A 26,004-nucleotide genomic window follows, 5' to 3' on the forward strand; every position below is an offset into this window, starting at 1 on the left:
ATCCCTGTGGAAAGCGGAGAGGGGAGGGGAGGGGAAGATGTACCTGGTGGGATCCATTGGAGATGGCGGAAGTTGCGGAGAATGATACATCGAATACAGAGGCTTGTGGGGTGATAGGTGAGGACAAAGGGAACCCTATCCCTGCTACGTCGGGGGGGGGGGGGGGGGGGTGGATGGAATGCGGGTAGATGTGCAAGAAATGGAGGAGGATAGCATTGATAGTAGTGGAGGGAAATCCCTGTTTTCTGAAAAAAAAAGGAAATCTCAGATGTCCTGGAATGGAAAGCCTCATCATGGGAAGATATGGTGGAGATGGAGGAACTGGGAGAAGGGGATTGCATCCTTGCAAGTGACAGGATGGGAAGAGGTGTAGTCAAGGTAACTGTGGGAATCAGTCTGTTTGGAAAAGATGTCAGTAGATAATCTGTCTCTGGAGATGGAGACAGAGAGATCCAGAAAGGGGAGAGAGGTGTCAGAGATGGACCAAGTAAATTGAGGGCAGGGTGGAAGTTGGTGGCGAAGTTGATGAAATTGACAAGCTCAGCGTGGGTTCGGAAAGCAGCCCCAACGCAGTCGTCAATGTAGTGGAGAAAGGGTTGGGGAGCGTTACCGGTGTAGGCTTGGAACATGGACTGTTCTACATAGCTGACACAAAGGCAGGCATAGCTAGGGCCCATCCGAGTGCCCATGGCTACACCTTTGGAAAGTGGGAGGACCCAAAAGATACATTAACAGCGAGTACCAGTTCTGCCAGATGGAGGAGGGCGGTGGAGGGAAACTGGTTGGGTCTGTTGTCGAGAAAGAAGCGGAGAGCCTTGAGGCCTTCCTAATGGGGGATGGAAGTGTACAGGGACTTGACATCCATAGTGAAAATGAGGCAGACAGGCCAGGGAACTGAAAATTGTTGAAGTGGTCAAGAGCATCCTAAGTGTCATGGATGTAGGTGGGAAGGGATTGGACCAAGGGGGACAAGATAGAGTTGAGATACGAAGACACGAGTTCAGCGGGGCAGGAGCAGGCAGGGACAATGGGCCTACTGAAGCAGTTAGGTTTGTGGATCTTGGGTAGGAGGTAGAAATGGGTAGTGCGGGATTGGGGAACAATGAGGTTGGAGGCTATGGAGGGGAGATCTCCGGAGGTGATGAGGTCAGTGACGGTGGAGGAGATGATAGCCTGATGTCGGGTCCTGGTTAAGGGGTACATAAAAGGAGGTGTCCAAGAGCTGCCGTCCGGGCTGGGCAAGGTAGAGGTTAGTCCGCCAGACTACGACAGCATTACCCTTGTCTCCGTGTTTGATGGTGAGGTTGGGATTGGTACAGAGAGAGTGGAGGGCAGTGCACTCAGAGGGGATGAGGTTGGAATAAGTGAGGGGAGTGGTGAAGTCAACACAGTTAATGTCCCGTTGGCAGTTAGAGATGAAAAGATCCAGACCTAGGTGAAGTGCTACTAAATCTTCAATGTGGTCAAATTCATGGTTAAGGGCCTTGAATCCATGTTCAAGGCCATATACACCTACTGCACCATCTTCCTCACCCACTATTCAAGGCACCACACTCCCAAATGCATTAAGCAACAATCTCTATCAATCTCGAAGCAGAATCACTGAATGAACTGGGTGTGTACTCTGCTCAATAACATTTTTAGCAACACATGGCTTTCATTCGTTGCAAGCTCCACATTTCCTCATCAAAGCCACGAGCTACGCTTTTGCAGAAAGCCCTCATCACCCTATGTCTGCCATTTCTATTCTCAACAGCCCCTAGCGCCACCCCTCTACTGCTTTAATTGGTGTCGATGGCTCAAATGTCACAAGGACCTGATGTTAGGTATTGATCAGGTCTCTTCTGTCTTCTGTGCATTTGTAACACTGATCAGGTATGGCATCATAAAACATAAGAAAATCAAAGCAGGAATAGGCCACTCAGCCTCAAGACTATCTTGCCATTCAACCTGATCATGGCTTATCTGCCCCCTGGCCTTAACTCCTCTTTTGTACCAGTTCCCTGCGGCCCTCAATTACCTGACCTTACAAAAAAATTATCAACGTCCTACTTAATTATCCCCAATTATCTTGTCTCCATAACCCTCCATGGTAGAGAATTCCAACTATTCACCACCCACGTAGTCACTAAACTAGCATCCAGAGGTATGGACCATTGATCCTTGATTCTCCTAGCTTGGCAGCTGGGGAACTTAACTTCAAGTAACGAAATAAATCAAGAATTCAAAAACTGTTATCAGCATAAGTAACCAAGAAACTACCAGACTGTTGTTAAAAATCCCAACACTTGTTGGAAATCTGAAATAAAAAAAACAAAATGCTGGAAAAACCTCAGCAAGTCAGCCAGTACCTGAGCAAAGGCAAACAGAATTAATGTTCAACCTGAAAATTTAACTCTGTTTCTCTTTTCATAGGTGCTGCATGATCTGCTGAGTGTTTTCAGCATTCTTTTTGTTCTTATGCTCTATAAACCCATCTGGTTCACTGATGTCCTTTAAGGAAGGCATCTGTCATCTTTGCCCAATCTGGCCTCTATGCGACTCCAGACCCACTCTTAACTAGCATCTCAATCCAAGGGCAAAGAGGAAAGGACAATATGTGATGACATTGCCAGTGATTCCACATTCCATGAATGAATAAAAAATGCTGCTTTTAGTAACATTAACTACAATGCATGACATAATTCTCTTGACAATTATTTAGATAGACAGTCAAATACAATTATTATTATAATAATCAGTCTATATCATTCTGACCAACTTTGTCAGGTCCATTTGAAATTTCAGTAAAGATAATTTTGCAGTTTGCTGCATGTCAATTCACAATATTTGATGCTTCCCATTTTTGAATTGATTGTTCAAGTTAGGTCATTCTGACCTGCTTTTGCTTGCAACAGCACATTACTGAACAGAAAACATTTTTTACACTTGACATGGAAAACTTCGTACCTCACTAATTTAATTTCCTAATGGATGGATCTACAAAATGAATGGGATAATGAGGCATAAAACATAGCTGCTTCGAAAAATAGTTCTGCAAATTGAATCTGTGCTCTCCAACCATTAAACTGCCTTGTTAAAAGTGTGAGGTGGTTTAATAGCTGAAATGATACTGAAGAACTAATGCTGACAGTCAGCACGAGGAGCAGTCGTCTGGCTGCTCTCTGCTATGTGTTGATAGTTTCATTGTCACCGCAGAGCACAGGGCTTCTCAGGGCAGTAGGGAAGCTGTTGAGCCCAAACTTTAAAACAAGAGGCATTGAAAATCTTTAACCAAATAACAATGTACAGATTTTTAAAAAACAGCAGCTTGCACCTCTTGACTTCCAATTTAGTCACTGTTACAATTTTTCTTTCAATCAAAATTTTAATCTTATCCCATTGACCTAATATTGAAGTGGCATTCCTTCATTTTCAAGTGGCCACTATACCAAAATTGTATTCCTATCACAACTTGAGTGCAGCAGTGAAGCAGCTTCCATTTTACAATCTCAAGAAATGTGCAATAATCATCAGGGGTCTCCATTCAATCAGACACCAAAGGGAAGTGTCAACTTGAAGAAGATAGTCTTGCACCATTTAGGAATGATAAACAAAAGCCAATAAATGTCAGCTGAACTTCCAGTACAGTGTACACAAGTGGGTCCCATTGGTGTTTTAAACCTACAGTAAATAAAGTATTGACCTAATATGGGCATTCCTGATCTAAACAGCTCAAGAGTATTAGGATGGGAGCTTCTCACAGCCAGAAGAGTACACCTGCATTATGTTAGGGGCTAGGGAACCGGAGTTACAGCTGGTGGTGGTGAAGTGGACGGGGGTGGGGGCAATAGGGTTGCTTGGCTGGATTCCTAGTCTAGGCACCAGTCTCAGCACTGATGCAGCATGAAACTTGCTTTGAAATGATGGGCTTGGAGGATAAAAGTGTAGAATTAGCAGTTAATTTAGATAATATGCATCACTGCCATTTTTACCTCATTTCTTTCAGACAGGTGCCAGAAATCATACCAAGTTTTTTCAGATCCCTCTTTTACCTGCACAGTCTGTTAGTCTGCCTTTCCACTGCAGTAACTTATAGCCTTCTTCACAATCATGGTTCCCATTTTTAAAAAGATGTTGATAATGTATCTTATTCACAAAAGTTCAGTTTGTTCATATGTTAATCCTCACCCTGATCTCTAGAAAATCCCATTATTTATATCCCTTTTCTCTGAGGAACAAACTGTTAATTTTATTTTCCCAATTTGTCCTTTACTTATTATCACTTCCCTTTCCATACTAGATGAGCCCTAATTATATTGACCAGTTATCTACCTTCTCATCAAATTCATTTCATAAACACAAAGTGCATGATGCATTTCCTATTAATATACACCATTCAAAAAGAAACTATCATACCTAATTCGTCAGCACAGTTAAAATGATAAACAAGAGACTAAAGTTCTCTGGACTTTAACACAGGTACAAAGTGCAGAAGTAACTAATTAATTAAACAGAGTGCAAAATAATATTGGAGCTTTTGTGCAACATGTACTACTTGTTTTATGATCAAAATATGCAATATATAACCATTACTGCACCATCATCTGTTATGGGTAAAAGTCCCTCTCATTTTCTAATGATAAAAAATTATAACATTACAATATCAAGAATTAAGTTAATTTGTATTTAAACAGTAATATTTTGCACATAACAATGGAATGCTGGAAACAGTCAGCATCTGTGGAAAGAGATACAGTGTAAATGGTTCAGGTCCAAGACCCTTCTTCAGAACCAGTTCTGATGAAGGAAATCAAACTTGAAATGTTACTTCTTTTCTCTTTCCACAGATGCTGCCTGTGCCATTGAGTGTTTTCAGCATTTTCTGTTATTATTGCAGATTTCCAGCATTTGCAGTTCTTCAAAAATTTTCAATAGTTTGCACATCTTAGTTTTATCTATTATCTATGTCTGTTCAATGGATCTAGAAAAATGTAAATATTGCTTTCATTTATTACTTATCATCACTTCTACTTTCTGTTCAACTCTCCCTCTGACCTCTGTCATTTGCCTCTAATGCTGTTCCAATGAAGTTTAATGAAGACACAAGTAAGAGGAACTTATCCTTTGATTACAGTCATTCATACACAGCACTGCGTCAATTACATCAGATAATTACTGGTTCCACTTATTTTTACAGTAGAAGTTGGTAATTATTTTTATTCCTATATCCTGTAGATATCTTTTGTTTCTTTATTTGTCCCATTATAACTGCCTTTTCCCTCATATCATTAAGATGTTTTACACCTCTAGTTTTTTTAAATCCTCATGAAAGAAACTTTTAAATCAGTTTCTTCTTCCACAAATGTTACCTGACTTGCTGACTTTTTCCAGCTGGTTCTCCTTTTAATTTTATCATCTGTTTGCAGTTTTGAGTTATTCTCCTCGTAAGTAAATATTGTTACCACAGGAGCATTTACTTTGAGCTTTACACTGCTGTACAGTAAATGCCTAAGTTCCCAACAAGAATCCTCTGTGGGTAAAATTCTCTCTGGAAGCACGAGGAAGGAAAATTAACACACATGTATCAGTTGGTGCAAGTATATTTTAAATTTGATTCTCAAATCCAGGCACAAGCATTAATTAATATATCAAGTGCATGGAAGGACTATTTAAAGTGAACTTCTATTGATTGCAATTGAACTTTTTTTTGGACTTGATTGCCATAAGATGGTAACTGAGATTTTAAATGAAGTTGTTGATTGTTACCAATACTTGTACTTGGCATAATAAAGTTATAGGTTAAATAACATACTGAAATTGTTGAAATGAACCTGTAATATTCTGCATAACTGTCAAACTTAAATTTATTTTTACAACAATAACAGAAAATAGTGAGATCATGATCCAAAAATATTGCATATTAAACTTCATAATGATAGACATGTGTTGGTCATAGTATTCTATTTCTAATGGGCACATGTCCACATAGAAGAGAGATTCCATAAAATATTGTGAATAGGAATATTTTCTATGAAAACAAGATCTCAGATAGCAGACTGATAGAAGTCCACAGAACCACTGAACATGGAAAGTTAGATCAAAACTGGTATATTGGCAGAAGGTAACAGTCAACAGGAATTTTAGTGGTTGCAAGGTTACATGCAATTCAGGGCTAAATTCAATGGTCTTTTTTTCCCACTGGTATACGTTAATGTTTGAACTTCAAATCAGGAGCCATGATCAGGAAGCCTGCATAGTCAAAGCCTGCATTACTTCAGTCCTGATGCTAGGTCTAGACCTGAAACATCAACAACTCCTTTCCCGCGACACATGCTGCTCGACCTGCTGAGTTCCTCCACCAGTTTGTTTTTAGCTCCAGATTCCAGCAGCTGCAGTCTCTTGTGTCTATATCATTACCAGGATTTTCCCTGCTGCCTTTCTTAGTGTAATGCTATTACAGCACCAGCGACCCAGATTCAATTCCGGCCACTGTCTGTAAGGGGTTTGTATGTTCTCCCCATGTCTGCGTGGGTTTCCTCTGGGTGCTCCAGTTTCCTCCCACATTCCAAAGACGTACGGATTAGGAAGTTGTGGGCATGTTATATTGATGCTGGAAACATGGTGATACTTGCAGGCTGCCTCCAGCACACTCTACACAAAAGATATATTTCACTGTGTGTTTCGATGTACTTGTGACTGATAAAGATATCTATCTATTTGCTGTCCTCCAGACATCTGGTACCTTACTTGTGTCCAGGAAGGATTTAAGATTTTCAGCCAGAGCCCCTACAATCTCTTCCTTTGCCTCCCATAGCTCCTGGGATAAATCCCATCCAGTCCTGGGGATTTATCCACCTTTAAGCCCACTGAGGCATCAAGCACTTCCTTTTTATTTATGGAGACCTGCACCAGAGTTTCACCTACCCCTTAACCAAGTTCTACAACTACCAAGTCCGTTTCCTTTGTGAATACAAATGAAAAGTCTTCATTTAGGATCTCAACTATACCATCTGGCTCCACACACATTTTCCCTAATGGGCCCTACTTATTCCCTGGTTATTCTTTTGCCTTTAAAATACTTACAGAACACCTTTGGATTTACCTTAATCCTGTTTACCAGTGATTTTTGGTGTTCCCACTCAGCCTTCCTAATTTTCTTTTCAAGTGCCTCCCTACATTTTTTATACCCTTATAGACCTTCCCCATCCCTGCCAAATACTGTTTTTCTCCTTATCCAGCAGTTCGTTTTTGCTCCTGGTACCTATAGACCTGTCAGTCTAACATCAGTGGCAGAGAAGATACAGGAAAAAATTCTGAGGGAGATGATTAACGATCAGTTAGAAAGGCGGGGACTGATCAGAGACAGCCAACGTGGCTTTATCAAGGGCAGATCTTGTCTGATTTGATTAAATTCTTTGAAGAGCTAACAAAGTGAACCAATGAGGGTAGTACAATAGATGCGATTTACATGGACTTCAGTAAGGCCTTCAACAAGGTCCCACATGAGAGGCTGATTCAAAAGGTTAGGGCCCATGCGATCCATGACAATTTGGCAAACTGGATCCAAAACTGGCTTGACATTAGAAGACAGATGATGATAGTAGAGGGTTGATTTTGTGATTAGATGCCCATGACTCACGGTGTCTCACAAGGATTGGTGCTGGGACCCGCTGTTTGTAATATAAGCAAACAACATGGACGCGGATGTGGGAGGCACAGTAAGTTTACAGATGTCATGAAGACTGGTTGAGTTGTTGATAGTGTGGAACGTACTGTTAGTGTGCAGGTGAAACAAGCTGAAAAATGGCAGATGGAGTTTAATGCAGACGAATGCAAAGTGGTGTATTTTGGGAGTACCAGTGAGGCTAGAACATACACCATGAATGTAGGAAGTAGTGAGGAACAGAGGGACCTCGGAATACAAGTGCATAGATTCTTGAAGATGGCAATATAGGTATATATTGTGCTTAGGAAGGCATATGGAGTACTGTCCTTCATTAATCAGGGCATCAAATACAGAAGTAGGGAGCTAATGCTCCAACTTTATAAAACCTTGGTCAGCATAGACAAATTGGGCTATATGGCCTGTTTCTGGACTTTATAATTCTATGAATCTATAAAGATACCAAAATAGCAGGATGATGAGGATGAAAGTTATAGGCTGCAGGAAGATATCTATGGACTGGTCAGGTGAGGAAAGTAGTGGGAAATGGAATTCACACCAAAGAAGGTTGAGATAATGTATTTGAGAGCAACATTCAGAGCAAGGGGAATGTGTGATAAATTGTATGACACCAAAAAGGTCAAGCATCAGAGAGTTCTAGAGACGTATGGCCATTGATCCTTGAAACTTTGTGGGTAAGAAGCCATAAAATGTAAGAGAAAGAAGGCCATTTGTAAAATGTCTAATACACCAGTTGGGCCATAACTAAAGTAATGCAAGCAGATCAAATCACTTTACAGGGGGTAAGTAACAACATCAAAGGGGATTTAATGCAAATGTTGACAGTGCTGGAAAAATTTAGTTTTGAGACACTAACTGGACTAGAAAGTGGATGTTTTCCTTGCAGTGGAGGAAATTGAGAGGAGATTTAATTGAAGTATAAAAAATTGAGGGGCCTGGACAGAATGAACAGGAAGGACTTCACCGGAGAGGTCAATACTTAAGTTAATTGGCAGTAGGATTGAAGTGGAGCTGGCAATTTCTTACCCCCCACCAAAGAATGGTATGTATCACTTCTTGAAAGGGTGGAGGCAGAAACCCTCAATACTTTAGAAAAATACCTGGGTAACCCACTTGCAGAGCTTCACATGTAGCTGTGAAGTAATGACTTGAATGTCTTGCTGCATTATTATTTTTTATTATTCCATAACTCAATGGATGTGAAAGGTGTTATATAATTGCAACTCTTTCTTTCAGTGCACAATATTTTATATGGTTAACAGATTCATAAAAATAGACATTGGGAATTACACAAGTATGCTAAACATTAAAGTGTCGAGATCATCAAGCAGTATTTCTGATCTCAAAATACATGGTTTACTAATTTTGGAAGCTATTTTAGCAAAGGAGAAAAGCTAAGCATTTTGTCAAAAATGCAATGGAGCAATAAATTCAGAAAAATGTATTAAAATCCATTCCATTTTGGGACTCTGATCTAACTTTATTAGGTGTCACTATAAGATAAGACATTGTCATTTCATCATGTGAGTCTTGGCTTGACATTTCACCAAGCGCTGCCATTACTTAAAAAGCTATGTCAAAACTCAAAAAGCCCTGTCATTTCTCACAATGCTATGCAATTTCTCACCAACCACTGTCAATCCTTACCACTGTCAACCTTCACCCATGCAGCGTGAACATCACTACTGTCAACCCCACCAAGCAAAGTAATTTCACACCAGGCATGCCATCCCTCGTCAATCACTGCATTTCCACATCAATTACAGGAATTTGTGCACAATTTGGAAAAACTATACTGTATCTTTATTTCCAATTTCATATGAATATCTTCATTGGTAGTAATTGACAGAGGAAGAACATATTGAAATCTAATACAACTTCATTAGTATTCCAAGAACCATCAGTCTCACCTTGTCCCATCATCAACTGTTACCGTCATGAAAAGGAACTGATAAGTTTCTAAAACACCCCTTCTTCAGTGAATATGTGACATCATCAGCTTCACATTTATTTATAACTCCCAACAGGGAAAAATGCTCCTTTCGGATCAAGATTAAAAGTAAAAGATCAGGCAAGCTATCTGCAATGAAAATGGATTCAAATATCTCACTTGCACCCTTTTAAGTTAAAAAATAAAACTTTATACATTACCGTTTAGATGACATGTCATTAACGTACACCAAGGAATGCGGACATTAACCTCAAGCACGTCTAGATAATACATTTGTTCCCAACATCCTGTGAATCATTTCTGGTGAGATCCATCAAGACGTAACAATAAATGTTAGGGCTTGCACTTTTAAAGTGGTATATTACCAATGAACTGCCTTGCGCAAAATAGTATGACATTCTTGTGCACAACAAGTTCACATAAAGTTTTAGAAGATAATTTGTAAACCAACCTTTGAAGCTCCATCATCTGGAAAGCAGTTAACTCGATCATTATCTTGAATGGTGTGTGGACAATAAGAAATGAAAGGCAGGGTTTCACCTGTGAAAGTACAGAGATTCAGCATAATGAAAAGCAACCAATGCAATAAACCTTAAAATATTTAATAAAGGAGATTCTCATATTATATTTTTAATAGCATTAACTGACAACAACTAAAAAGTTGGTAAACAAATCTCATCAAAATTGAAATCCTAAATGTATTTCTTCACGTCACAAGTAATTTAGCTTTTCAACTCTCACTAACATCTGGATGTTGATGTAAAATTATGTCTTACAAAGTATGGAACCCTACTGCTAACATAGTTTAAACTCCATCTTTCAATAGTACGCAGTAAAATCCACATTTCCTTTAAAGTTTAGACATACTATTCTCATTGCATAGTTGTTTTATTATAAAACAATAGTGATTAAAAATAGAAAATATGCTTTTTTTAACCTTTATCAGTAGTTTCTGGTTGTTGGTCAGTGGCTAAAAGTGCGATTAAGACAATGGCCACAATAACCACTAAGATGAACAAAACAATGAGTAGAACTTCCAATTTAGAAAACTGTCCTCTTGCCATTTGTCAGTGCAAACAAGAACCTAGTCAGGAAATAAATAAGAACAAGTTATCACATCATGATGTTTAAACAGAGAGCAGAGGCACACTTTGTTCACTTCCCTTTATCCACTTTATTAGTTTCTTCTATTACAATATTGGAAAAGGTAGGTTTATTTACTGCTATACATTATTAATCCTTCTCTCCATATTGTTTCAACTGATCATTTCTTTAGCTTAATCCAAATATAATGAAAGTACAAAAATAAACTATTAAAATAATTTGGTCAGGAAGTTCTGAGAGTGGAGTTGAAAGTCATTTACATATTATTGAAGACATAGTTCAAGGCACCCTCATAGCTCAGGTTAATATCTAAAGGCATACCAGTCAGTAACCACAATCACACAGCAAAACAAATACAGATGCGAGAAGCCGGAGATAAAAACAGAAAATCCTGGAAATACTCAGCAGGTTAAGTAACATCTTAGAGAAAGAAACCATTCAAAGAGCAGCAACCTTTCAGTGCGTCTGTGTTAATTAAGACATTTTCATTACTCTGAACTCAGGAAGCAGTAGGTTTTTAGAAGCTTTCAGTGCCAACATAATAGAATTGCAGAGCAATAATTTAAATTGAGGTCTGTATTTCACCTTCAGTTCATTGTACATTAGAGTAGACAATCTTCCATGACAATAACTTCCTATGTGCTTTAGTTTTTCTTGCACCTGCATCTGTTTAATGTCCAAAATTATGAATTAAATGATGAGCCCTGCTGAAATGAACAAGTTGAATCATGCTTTGCTTATCCTAATAGTAAGTAATAACATGAGAAATGTAAATGACTTACGATCGCATCCTTGCAAACCAATTCCAACCCTTTCATTTCTTCAGGCTCAGTACTTTTTTTGTAATTTTGTCATCAGTACTTAATGGTAAAGATCGAAAAAAAGGTAATGAATCCCTATTTGCAATGAGCCCACGTTCATTCTGTATAATGCACACAGCAATTCAAATAACAGTCCTCTGATCATTTTAATGATGGTAGCAAGCAGAATGCACAAACTGCATTGCTAATCAGCTGAAAAGCTTCAACAGATAGCCCATAACTTGAGGTTTTACACAAACTAAGTCTAACCTCAAATTTCATTTCCTCTCGTAAGCCGTCAAAGCTAGGGGACACACCTTGAAGTACCAGATTCTACCAGCTGCAGGATTGGCCTCGGCTCAATTCACCACACTACTTCCGTTGGTTACCAATAATCTCCATCAATCAGAACTCATATCAATCATCTGTTCCACCACACCCTCACATCACATTTCACATCTTGCACACAATCACAAGCTTCGAATATGCCAGCCATATCACCCAAACAAATGGGAAGATATCTACTTATAGATTTTTTTCTCTCCTCTTACAGATAAATGTAGCACATAATCGGATTGTGATGCCTGCATGTTATAACTCTATGGAGGAGCAAGTGCTCCCCATCATTGGGATGCTCATTACGGAGGCTGTGGTCAGCAGCTATGTTGCAAGCATTATAAATAATTGTATCCTCATTATCTGATTCTCCCTCTCATATCACCCCTGCGTTATTATACTACATACTCTTTTGATTGCAAGCTACCAATATTGTAAGTTATGCACCTCTTACTTTGGCTCTCACTGAACATCACAAACCTACTCAGGGGCTTCACTCGTCGCAAATCCAAGAAGTGCAAACTGACCACAAAATATAGGGAGAAAAAGAAGTCAGCTAATGATGAAAACACGTTATCCATTAACAGCAAAGACATCATTTAGGGGACAGCACAGAGATAGAACCTATACATGGCAAGCACCAGGAAGATAGACAATAACAGAATGCACTTAAGAGAACAGTAGTGTTTTTTTTTATTATTCTGGATAAAGGCATGGATTTTATTTCTAAATTTGGTTGGAAAGTTTACATTGAATTTTATATTTTTTGTGATGTTCAGAGATGCGGGTGGGGAGGAATGTAGAATTTTTGGTGAATGGGAATGTTGAAGTTGGATAATTTCTTCTTGCACAACCAAGTCAAGTTAGTATAGTCGGTAGTAGCCATCATGACATCATGAACAAGAAGCCTTGCAAACACAGCAGACTACTGTGAACCTTGATACATGCACGCCAGGTATTGCAGGGATCCTCTGGCGCAAGAAGGTTTTTTCAGCAGCCCGGTAGTCTGTTCTGTTACACTTGCTGTTGGAGCAAGTAATTTGTTGTCTGCATGGAGTCCATATACGCCTGGGCTCTTTTCATGCAATCTGTAGCCATGTCATCAGCAGGCTGTTTGCTGGATTCACCATGCTGGCTCAAATACAGCCAGCATAGTGGACTGTCAGAATGAATGACTACAGTCAGTGTAGCAGGTGCTGTTCTGGATGTCATGCCATCCAAGGTCTCAGAGTAGGTGGATACTTAGGCAGAGAAATTCCTTTTGATTCCAGTAAAGGACACAGTTAAAAGAGGAATCAAAAAGCAATGTACTTACTATCAATGGCACCCTGCACCATGGGGAGACCTGATGCCATAGGGTTATCCAACATGGAAACAGGCCCTTCACCCAACTTGTCCATGACTACCAAGTTGCCTACCAGAGCTATTCCCATTTGCTTATGTTGGGCCCATATCCCTATAAACCTTTTCTACCATGAACATGTCCAAATGTCTTTTCGATTGTCGTAATGGTACCCACCTCTACCACTTGCTCTGGCAGCTCATTCCACATACTCACCACCCTGTGGTGAAAAGCTTGCCCCTCAGGTCCCCTTTAAATCATTCCCATCACCTTACACCTACATCCTCTAGTTTTAGATTCCCCTACCCTGGGGAAAAAAGACTGCCCATTCACCTCATGATTTTATATAGCTCTATAAGGTCACCCTGCAGCCTCCTTTGCTCCAGGAAAAAAGCCCCAATCTGTCCAGTCTCTCCTTATAACTCAACTTCTCCAGTCTTGGTATCATCCTTGTGAATCTTTTCAGAATCAGAATCAGGTTTATTATCACTGACATATGGCATGAAATGTGTTGTTTTGTGGCAGCAACACAGTGCAAAATAAAGACATAAAAATTACTATAACTTACAAAAATAAATAAATAGTGCAAAAGAGGAATAACGAGATAGTGTTCATGGACCTTTCAGAAATCTAACGGCGGAGGGGAAAAAGCTGCTCCTGAAACATTGAGTGTGGGTCTTCAGGCTCCTGTCTCTCCTCCCCAATGGTAGTAACTTGAAGAGGGCATGTTCCGGGTGGTGAGGGTCTTTAATGATGGATGCCACCTTCTTGAGAGACCGCCTCTTGAAGATGTCCTCGATGGCAGGGAGGGTTGTGTCTGTGATGGAGCTGGCTGAATCTACAACCCTCTGCAGCCTCTTGCAATCCTGCAATACCAGGTGATGATGCAACCAGTCAGAATGCTCCCCACTGTACATCTGTAGAAATTTGCAAGAGTCTTTGGTGACATATCAAATCTCCTCAAACTCCTAATGAAGTAGAGCTGCTAGCATGCCTTCTTCATGACTGCATCAGTGTGTTGAACCCAAGTTGATCCTCTGAGATGTTGACGCCCAGGAACTTGAAGCTGCTCACTCTTTCCACTGTTGACCCCTCAATGAAGACTGGTGCGTGTTCTCCCAACTTCCCTTTCCTGAAGTCCATAATCAATTCCTTGGTCTTGCTGACATTGAATGAGAGGTCGTTGTTGCAGCACCGCTCAGCCAGCTGGTCTATCTCACTCCTGTATATGTCCTCGTCACTATCTGAGATTCTGCCAACAACAGTGGTCTCATCAGCGAATTTATAGGTGGCGTCTGAGCTGTGCCTTTCTATTTTAATGACATCCTTCCCACAGTTAAGGGATCAGAAATGCACACAATTCTCCAAGTGTGGTTTCACTGATGTCTTGTATGGTTGTAATATGATGTCCCCACTCTTGTACTTAATGCCCTGACCAATGAAGGCAAGCGTGCCAAACACTTTCTTCACTACTCTGTCTACTTGTGCTGATATTTTCATGGAACTATGTAGTTGTATCCTTAGTCTCTCTGTTCTATCACACTCTCCAGCACGCTATCATTTACTGTGCAAGTCCTGCCCTGGTTGAACTTACCAAAATGCAACACTTCACACTTCTCCGAATTAAATTCATTCCTTGGCCCGCTTTCCCAGTTGAGATATATCTCATTGTAAACTTAGATAACCTTCTCCACTGCCAGTTATTCCACCAATTTTGGCATCACCCTCAAACTTACCAACCACATCAACTACATTCTCATCCAAATCGTTAATATCGATGACAAACAACAGAGGACCCAGCACTGATCCCTGCAGCACACCGTTGGTCACAGGTCTACAAAGTGAAAAACAACCCTCCATTACCACCCTCTGACTCCTACCACCAAGCCAATTTTGTATCCAGATAGCTAGCTCACCTTGGATTCCATGTCATCTAACTTTCCAGACCAGCCTACCATGTGGGTCTTAGACAAAGGCCTTGCTAAAGTCCACGTAGACAACGTCTACCACTCTGCCATGTTCAATCTTCTTGGTCACCTCTTCAAAAATAACTCAAATCAAATTCATGAGACAAGATTTCCCACATACAAAGCCATGTTGATCATCTTCAATCAGTCCTTGTCTTTCAAAATGCAGAATCTCTCAGAATCTCCTCCAGTAACTTTCCCACCACTGATGTTCAGCTCACTGGCTTGTAGTTCCCTGGCTTGTCTTTGCAGTCTTTCTTAAATAAAGGCACAATGTTATCCAGTCTTCCGGTACTTCCACCATGGCCAACAATGATACAAATATGTCCCCCAGAACCCAAGCAATGTCTTTCTCAGGCTTTCTACAATGTCCTAGGTTACACTTGGTCTCTACACATTGTTGACAGACAATAAAATGTAGCCAGGTCTCTTAAACTAGAGTACAGCAGTGACCTCCTTTATGTAATAGAGAATGAGAAACAGTGGAAGTGTAGCAAAATTTCTGTTCTCAATCTGGAACAAGCTGAACACATCGCCACAGTAAATCTGACAGTCACTTTAAGTTTTTGCCCTTGCCCTGTTCTAAAGCGGCAACATGGCTACAACAGGTGAAATTTTCAATAAGCAAGCACAGATGTGCTCCCACATTGATCCTCAATGAGGTTCATGTAGGACAATTGCTCCATACATCCCTTGGTAAATAAGCCCCCAAACTTCCTTCTTCTTCCCTCCCTTTTCTAACAGCTTGCCTATCTCTGCATTCCCTCTACTCATTCTCCTAGCCATGGTACATCACAAGGGGAACGCTTATTAACGCATCCATGTCTGAGAATAACTAGCTTGTATAGAAACCAATAGATTGTGTCTTAGCATTTTATCTCAATTAGATGTACAAAACCATCTGTGATGGAGTTAAAACATGGCATGACTGTTAAGTTCCAGTTTTCTTGTGTCTTACATAATGATATAAAGCAATAGGGTTTCAAAGTCTCATGCCTAGAGCAACAAATCTTCGCACACTGACGGAACTTCAGAAAGGGAAATTTGGTTCAACAGCACAATTACAAACAGTGACACAACGCACTAAGTCATAAAACAAGCGATGAAGCCTAAATCATTCAAACATTTGTTCAAAAATGCCCTATCCTATTAAGTAAAATAATTCTCAAGACAGTATAACAAAAAAAAGACAAATTAGTCAGTGATCTGGCTGAGACCCAAGTGGAACGACATTGATTAAATAAAACAAAGAAGAAAGAGATAAGAACTAACTCTTACCTTTGAAGGAACGTCCTTCTTGCTCCAAACTTTGTCCGTTACTCGAGGATACCAAGTGAAGTTCAGGGACTTTGGATTTTTATTTTGAATCCTGAGTAACACTTCCTGCTACATAATGCAAATTGCAAATAAATGAAAAACAAGATGGGAAAAAAACAGATAAGATAATGAAAGAATTATAGATAGCTTATCTCCTGCCTCTTAGCTTTGTCTTTCATGGACTTAAACACTGATAGGAAGTTAAAATATTACATGGGTGTAATATACAATGTGATTTATGACCTATACCCAAGCATGTAGGAGGAGCATTACAGCACAAAAACTTAGACTGTTAATTATTCACTGTTGGCTTTATAACTATAAAATAAATCTGACAGGGTCACTGTGATTGCAAAGCACACCACTTAAAATAATAACACCTCATTTTTAAGATGTATATTTTAATATCTATTTTAGCTATACCTCGACATTGACAAATGTCCTTTAGAATACTAGCTACTCTTGAAATTGATCAGTTACATTTATACTTCCACCAAGCATGGGCTTCAGCACCAAAAGTCCCACAACTCTGTATTATTTTGTCACTGAGTGTTATCCAGAACTCAGTGATACAATTTCTGAAATATTGATTTCATTGGATCTTTGCTATTCTGCTTTGCCAGTAAGTGTACTGAGTTATACCTGACCTAGGCAAGCTTTTACTTAATCTCTACATCCATTAATAAAAAGTGCTGACAGAAAAGGACATTTAAATCAATATTAAAATATTTACATTTCACAATGATAACTTTAGCCTCACGCTCAGAAATATTCCGTTTGTCCTATCCAACGCCCCTCCACAATGCAAAGCTAATTTATCCTCTCACTTTTCCAATTCTGATGGGGGGTCTTCAACATGCATTATTAACTCTGTTTCTCTTTCCACTGACTGACCTGCTGAGTATTTCTAGCACTTTTTGTTTTTTTATTTCATGTGTCTTGTAGCTGCAGTTTTTTTTTGGTTTTCAGTTAAAACATTTTACAACAGTATTCTTTCACTGAAATCTAAATCTAAAATTATCCTAGATCAATAAGAAGAAAGCTCCTCCTGATAGATACAAGGTTCATCATCAACCAAAGTTCAAAATTACCAAACCAGATTCTTATAAATCAATTTCATGCAGTTTGTGATACTCTCAGAGGCATTAAAGTTCTTAGCTCACTAGCTACTTTGTTAAACTTTATCAATTTCCAAATGTGGTTCTGCCTTCAGGAGCCAATTGATCTTGTGTGATTAGCCAAACACAGAATTCTTCCTTTTGTGCCTCTGTCAGTTACCATGATGACTAATTCTGTGCTTCCAAGCCAGATTTTCCCAATGCACTTACTTTTGAACTTTCCTTGTTTTAATTTTGACGTTAGCATACTTCACTCTCGCCTGCAATCCTCAATCAACAGTTCTATTTAAATATTATTAACCCGAAGTGCTAGCTCTGTTTCTCTTCCTCCAGAGGTTGCCGGGTATTTCCTGTATTTTTATTTTTAAAGCATCTAAGCCTTATTGACAAATTGTCCTGACCTGTTAGTTAGTTGCCTTATCATTGTCATTCAAAATGCTGTATCCTCCCTTCCACCAAAATATCACCCGAGCAACAACAATTGCTGATGTTTAAAATTCTCTGTGGATTTTCATGTGCAACCAGAGATTCTATTGTTGGAAGTATTGACCTATATACAATTGAGAGCTGCAAAGTTTCAATTCTGTGAACATAAAATTGGCTATAAGAGAGTAAAACTCCATCAGTAATTACATTAGAATCATTGGAAGACATCAATTTTGAGAGACCATGGAAGCCTTTGTTAGACTATTGAGTACCACCACAGAGATTGAGGAATTTGATGGATAACAAGCAATCTTCAGCAAGCTGCATAAACAAACTCATGTCAGTGTGACAAGTTCTGATTCGCCTTGTCTGCCTCTGACACCTCTTCTCTGTCTCAATCATTGTTCCTCTTGATTTCAAAGTGACACAGGCCCCATTTCACAGCAACTTTCCACTTGCACATTCCAAAGCAATTGACTGTGCCCCCTCTCCTCATTCCTCCCCCCCCCCCACCCAAAACAATTGCAAATGGTCATGTTATTTTATTTAGATCATCACAGTACATTAGGGTTAGATATGGTTTATTAAGAGATGGATGATATCTTCCCTACAGCATGACCATGGTTTTATAGTTGTAACTGAGCTATCACTCAAAGCACTTAGCAGGAGATATGGGACATTTACCAAGTGGCAATATAGATTATCAGTGAAATACAACACAGGATTTTTGTCAGGTTGTAAACAGGGACAGTAAAAATATTTTTTTTTAATTGTAGGAGCATGTTCCAAAAAGGCATTTTCCTGCATACTGTAAATGAGGTTCTTTAAATGAGGTTCTCATGAGCACCAAGTATTAGTCTTGCCCAACACTGCACTAATTGTTTAAAGATTGTATGCAGACCAAGATGGAGCCATTCTGCTTCACATCTGCCCCTCAAAATTGGATCATGTATTCCCCCCCCCCACCTTTTTTGGATACAAAATAATAGTGGAGAAACTCTGACGTATACAATGCACACACACACACACACACACACACCCGTTGCATGGTGTCAAACTGGTTAGCATACCCTGAAGACATCCAGGGCATCCATCCTAAACAAGCAAATGTCCCATTGCCTTTTTTGCATGCAGGCCTCAGTCTTTTCCAGATCCCCTTTGGTGAGCTGGATTGTGTTTGACTGCAGTATGTGCTGTAAATACTGTAGTCAATATTCTGAGCTCAAAGCAGGCAGATTAAAAGTTCTTCAAAGAATAGCTGGAGGCCTTCACCAAAATGTTAAGCTTTAAAATGCAGACTAAGGGCAGCCAGGTTGCTTTAATTTATAACTCTGTATTGGAATCTTTATTTTGTATTGGATTTTATTTTTTACAATGTGGGATGGTCAGCAATGGAGAAATGGTGAAGCATTGATGGATGGCTATTAATACAGGTTTTGCAGTCAAGCAAGCTGTTCGGGGGCAGCCAACCAGAAGGCGATTGCAAAGAAAGCTTCCTCCCTTCTTCCCTCACTTGCTCCCCCTCCTATGCCACCACATAATTGATGCTGCACCCTCATGATGCTACGACAATGCAGCATAAAATGGGTAACCAGGATACCAATTCTGTCAAGAACTACATTGTTTTTTCAAAGTGGACAAGATATAGTAATCCATAGTTTATAATGTGTGTGGTCTTCTCTATTACATTTTGTGGGTCAGTTTTTGTTGCATCTACACCTCACCTGTGCACAGCTCATACACAGAAGGCGTGAGCAATGACATATGCAACTTGTCCTCATCACAGAGTAACTACCTTTTTAATTATTGGTGTGGCTCAAATGCAGAGAACATTTTGTACTTTCAAATAACTGACGATAGCCTAATATTGCAAAATATTGTTTTGGGAATTGTTATAATGGTGCAGGAGAATTAAAGTGGCAAGCAAGTTTCCCAAGGAACAGGTGCTGAGGGCTGCACTAAAGCTCAATTACTGCGATAAAAACTCTGTGGTAACAAGGCCACAGTTTAAGGCCCTGCCGCCATTAGGTCCTGAGGATTGGAACCGGGGTGCAAACCCCCCACACTACATGCTCTAGAAATGAAGGAAAATGGATATTGTGCTGATGTAATCTAAGTGGAATGGCTTGTAGTGAGAATAGTGATATAAGAATGCACTGTACGATGCAATTGCAAGTTTATGAAAAAAAGGTAAATTTTGGAAACCAAATCTTTGGATGAAAGGTACATGCTTCATACTGTCGAGGTTCAGGGAGGGGATATGTTCCCTGATAATCCTGAAGGCCTTCTACTGAGTCTTTCTCCACCTCCTTCTCCCGATTCGTGCAGTGACTCCTATTCTGTTTGGGATGTACTCATTCTCCTGGTCATGCTGCATTGCAAGGGGAATGCCTGATAATGGACCCAAGTCTGGAGGTAATCTGGTTTGTGCAGAAACCTGGTCATTTGGGCCAAGTATTCAGCCATTGTTGTACCACCTTCTGTAAACCTCAGCAACATCACAGAACTCTAAACATAACAAGCATGTAGAATCATAGAAAAGGACAGTAGAAATCAATCAGCAATTAACCTTAAAGAATCCAATAAACATTTTAAAAACAACTGAGGAGAACTTCCTGCTGCTAAGTGAAAATGAAAATTGCATGAAGGAACTACTCTCTTCTTGACTCCCTGGTCCACTCTTTCATGCACACCAATCATTCCCTTTAATGAGACACTTTCCCATGCAACCACAGGAGATGCAATACCTGTCTTTTATCTCTTCCCTACCCACCAAACTGGGCACAAGCAGACCTCCCAGGTGAAGCCACACTTCAATTGCACTTCATCCAATCTGAGATACTCCATTCAGTACTCCAGTGTGGTCCCCTCTATCCAGGAGAAACCAAACACAGATTGGATGTCTGCTTTGCAGAATACCTCTGTTCAGTTCACAGGGGAAACTTGCTTGCCACTTTAATTCTCCTGCACCATTATAACAAGACCCAAAGCAAGCTTGAAGAACAGGACACCATCTTCTATCTAAACACACTGCAGCCTTTCAGACTCAATATCTAATTTACCAACTTCAGCTAACTCGCTTCCTCTGTCTGTATCAGAACTGGAAAATTCTACTGCAAGTCATTCATCAGTGATATTGGCTCAGGCATTTATCCTTCCAATAGCACAGCCTCACACAAGACATGTCCTGCTATCCTGTATTTCACACTTCATTTGTATTCTCACTTTCTAACTGCCCCCATTAAGCCATCGACTGGGTGACCACGGTAGATTATCTCAATGGCAACCCTGGTCTCACCTTATCACAGATATTCACTTTGTCCTATTTATCCCTATTCCCCCCCCCCACCCCAGCACACAGAACACAGACACAGAACATAGAACAGTACAGGCCCTTCGGCCCACAATGTTGTGCTGAATTAATTAAACCAATGACTCCTACTTAATCTAATCCCTCTTCCCCACACATCGACCATATCCCTCCCTTCTTGCATATTCATGTGCCTATCTCAGAGGCTCTCAAATGCTCCTATTTTATCTGCCTCCACCACCACCCCCAGTAGTGCATTCCAGGCCCCCACAACTCTCTCTGTAAAAAAAACTTTCTTTGCAACATCTGCTTTGTACTTTCCCCCTCTAGTACTAGACATTTCGATCCTTGGAAAAAGATACTGGCTGTCTACTCCACCTATGCCTCCCATAATTTTATAACCTTCTATCAAATCTCCCTTCAGCCTCTGCCGCTCTAGAGAAAACAGCCTCAGTTTATCCAACCTCTCCTCATAGCACATGTCCTCCAAACCAGGAAGCATCATGATAAGCCTCCTCCGTACTCTTTCCGAAGCCTCCACATCCTTCCAATAATGAGGTGTCCAGAATTGAACGCAATACTCTAAATGTGGCCTGACCAGAGTTTTATAAAGCTGTAACATAACTTCCTCGCTTCTCTCCAACTTAAAACTAACTTGTTTTATCTCTTTCCCAGTTCTGAGGAAGGATCATTGACTTAAAATATTAACTCTGTTTCTCTTCCACAGATGCTTCCTTACCTGCTGAGTGTTTCCAGCATTTTATCTTTTTAATCCTGCTGCTAAATATACATTCAGCTGTGCAAGGTTAAGTGGGTGTGATACTTGGAGGAAGTGGGGAGGGGAGGGGAGGGAATGGGGGTTTCAATATAGCACAAGAACATAAGAAATAAGTGCAGTAATATGTCATTTGGCCTTTAAGGTCGATCTGTTACTCAAAAAGATCTTGGCCGATCTCTTGGCTTTAACAACAATGGACTCTTCAGACAATCCTCATCCATTCTTAAATCACAAGACTTCATTAACGTATATAATCGTTGACTCCCAGCGTTCTTCAAAAATCTGTCTTGACCTTGAAAATATTCAGTGACTTGTCCAACATTCACTCTGGGGAGAAAATTCCAATGACTGAGCCTTTTGACAGAAGAAATTCCTCCATATCAATGATTTGCATCCTCATCAATGTGGCATCTGCCATTTTGGAATTAATTTGAAATCTATAGCACCCAATAACACACAACGAGGAGCTGAATTTTGAAGAATGCTTTTTTAAAAAATTTGCCCTGAATTATTTTGACAATTTTGTTTTTAGCAATCAAAAATCCTAACAAAAATGTTGGCAATCAAAAGTTCTTAAAAAAAAACTTTTTATACCTTTTACATTTCTTTTTCATTCAAGCTTGTCCCTCAAATGTCAACCTCAACATTAACTGTGGGACAATCTGACTAAATAGATCCCAACTTTTTAATTTCTCTTTTAATTGTGGTCTCCAATAAACAATACTTCCATCTGATCTCACAATATTGGTACAGTTAAGAATTTAAAACATTTGGGCAAACTTCTTCCAATACGATCTAATTTTTTTTGTTATAATAACATTCACAAGTAGGCCTCAATTTAGGAAGCTAATGCTTCCGCTCAAAACAAGTGGAACCATAACCTATAGTTGAAAAAGGGTTCTAAAGTGATTTCAGGACACAGATACCATTTTGGAAGATCAGTCACATTGCTAATCACAGTTTAAAACTGTGGGCACTGTTAGTCAGGGGACAACTATTACAGTGCTTTCAAAGATACCTCTCCAGGTAAAATGTTGCAAAACATTCAACCAACAGTTAGCAGCAGTACACACTAAATTCTACAGCAAAGGTCACTGCAAACATCGATTTCTTTTCCAAACTGCCAATGTTTATCAAAAATATTAGTCAATCTGATGTTTATGCTTGTCACAAAAATGTAACTGACACTAATTCTGCCTGAACAAGCACACCCAGAAGCATCAGAAAGGATTTTGGATTTGCTCTTCTTGCAGGATTCTCCTAAATCCACAATGCTGACAGCACCTATTTCACCCCCAATGAACCCAGTCCATTCATAATTTACAAGAGATTATATTTCACTAATGTGCAACCAATGCAACGCCTAATGCCACATGCCTGGCAGCTGCCATGACGATTACATCTTTCCCCAAACCTTCAATCCACCCCATTCCTCCATCTCTGCTCTCATTACCCTTATTTCTCTGGCTCTGTATGGCAATGAGAGACTATCTACTTTGGGACAAGGACTATTCCTTATATAGACCCTCTTGTCATCCATCAACCCACACTGGCAGGTTCCAACAATATAGCCCTAAATATCACTGATTATAGCTTTCCTCCTTCTACATTTTTTCCTCATGAAGTAGGCAGTACAGAACAACTATGGATCTACATTGTACCTTCATTACCAACTATTAATACTATAATAAAAAAAACACATCTTGGTGAAATATCTTCCCAAATTTAATATAGACTATAGATATGGCATTCCATTAATTTGTAATATTAGCCAAAAAATTGTATTGTTTGTCAAACAATGTGAACAAATCCTATTCTTGATTAACTTGCATATCTTGTTCTAGTGCTTTCTAAGTTTCTCTGAAATGATGGATTTTACAAGGTTCTCTCAACTAACGTAGGATAAATTATGCTATTGATCCTTACTCTAGAACAGATTTGTTACACTGACTAAATTCCACCCACATTGTACAAATTTCTCTCTCCTCTCTGACATTAATCAACAGCAGAATCACTAATTTGAAACCTGCTGACAATTGATAACATGACTTCTTGATGATGTAAGCACAAGAATGGATGTATGTAGCTTGATGGGTATACAAGTTACTGCATCATACTGGACCCTTGACAAGCCATTCTGTGTTGCAAACCCTGCACACACTCCAGTTGGGTAAGTGGCTCCCCCAAGCAACCACTTACTTGACATACAATGAACTGAAGACTGTGTGTAACAACTGTCATTGGAGTCAATGCTTGGAAAGATTTTTTTTTGTTTATGGATGATTATTCTTGCCAAATCTGAACAGGAAATAGTGGAGCCTACACAGTGAACCAGGGAGACAGAGTGCAGGTGGTAGCACTATGGCGTAGACCTAGAACCATTGTCTCACAGTTCCAGCAACTTGGGTTCACTCCTGACCTCCAGTACTGTCTGTGAAGTTTGCACTTTCTTTCTGTGACCAGGTGGATTGTCCACCACGTGCTCCTGTTTTCTCCCACATCCCAAAATGTGCTAGTTGTTTGGTTCGCTGGTCACTGCTGTATAGGTGAGTGATAGAATCTGGGGCGAATGGAGGGAAAGTGGCTGCTTGATGGTCGGCATGGAATTAGTGGGCAGAAGGGTCTGTTTCCATTCTGTCTGATCTGTGGCTCTGTGACTTTGGTCTCTTCCCATAGACGAAATGGCAAGGTTTATATAATTGGGGCTTTGTGTATTATGAGCAGAGGACATAGTTCTGGCAGAGTTGCTGTTGAACTTAAAGATTTTGTCCTTTCATTTGTGTCTTTTATTTAACTCATAAAACATTATGGGAACAACCAATGACGATTTAATTGCAGCACAGTAAACACTAATTAGTAACTTAGCACCAATTACAGGAGAGTCTTACAGAGGGATCTTGATCAGCTGGGTAAGCAGGCTGAGGAATGGTAAATGGAGTTTAATTCAGATAAGAGCAAGGTGCTACATTTTGGGAAGATAAATGAGGGCAAGACTTTCACACTGAGTGGTAGGATCCCAGGGAGTGTTGTGGAAGAGGGACCAAGGAGTAAAAGTACATAGTTCCCTGAAAGCAGCATCACAGGTAGACAGGGTGATGAAGGCAGCCCTTAGCATGCTGGCCTTCAGTCAGGGCACTGAGTACAGAAGTTGGGACGTTATGTTGCAGTTGTACAAGATGTTGGAGAATCCGCATTTGGAATATTGTGTTAGTTTTGATCATCCCGCTATAGGAAAGATACCATTACGCTAGAAAGAGTGCAGAGGAAATTTACAAGGATGTTGCCGGGACTCGAGGGATTTATGGAGAGAGGTTACGTAGACTGGGACTTTATTCATTGGAGCACAGGAGAATGAAGGGTGATATTATAGGAGGTACATAAAATCATGAGGGGCACAGATAGTCTTTCTCCCCCAGGACTGGGGAATCAAGAACTTAAGGATGAGAGGGGAGAGATTTAATGGGAAACTGAGGGACAGCTTTTTCATCCAGAGGGTGGTCCATATATGGAATGAACTGCCAGGGGAAGTGGTTGAGGCAGGTACATTAACAGCAATTAAAGGGCACTTGGACAGGTACATGGATAGGAAAGGTTTAAGGGACATGGGCCAAATGTAGGCAAATAGGACTAGCTTAGAAGGGAATCTTGGTCAGCATGAATCAGTTGGGCTGAAGGGCCTGTTTCCATGCTGTATAACTCTATGGTGCATTGGATGCTACAATGCATTAGACTCCTCTGCTGTTAGTGTATTAAATGCAAGGAGACCTTTCACAGTTATTGGGTACAGGGCAATAGTGAAAGGAGAATTGGGACAGAAGTGATCCCTCACCAGAAGTCAGCCTGGACCCAATAGGTCAAATGGCCTCCTTCTGTGGCACTATAACTTCAA

The 26,004-nt window shown here is 40.0% G+C and overlaps 1 protein-coding gene across 2 annotated transcripts in view; it reads right to left on the reverse strand.

The window, feature by feature from the left end:
* si (sucrase-isomaltase (alpha-glucosidase)) overlaps positions 1-26,004 on the reverse strand; it is a 161,646-nt gene that overhangs the window by 129,207 nt on the left and 6,435 nt on the right. For both annotated transcript variants that reach the window (XR_007956451.1, XM_052017236.1), the window contains exons 2-4: positions 16,445-16,552; positions 10,555-10,701; positions 10,069-10,157 (exon numbers count right to left, since the gene is read on the reverse strand). Coding sequence is in view for 1 of the 2 variants with exons in the window: in XM_052017236.1 (XP_051873196.1) it covers positions 10,069-10,157; positions 10,555-10,681 (216 nt within the window). In the remaining variant the exon portion in view is untranslated. The remainder of the gene's footprint in view (positions 1-10,068; positions 10,158-10,554; positions 10,702-16,444; positions 16,553-26,004) is intronic.

Source organism: Pristis pectinata, chromosome 6, assembly GCF_009764475.1.
Source record: "Pristis pectinata isolate sPriPec2 chromosome 6, sPriPec2.1.pri, whole genome shotgun sequence".
Taxonomy (NCBI): domain Eukaryota; kingdom Metazoa; phylum Chordata; class Chondrichthyes; order Rhinopristiformes; family Pristidae; genus Pristis; species Pristis pectinata.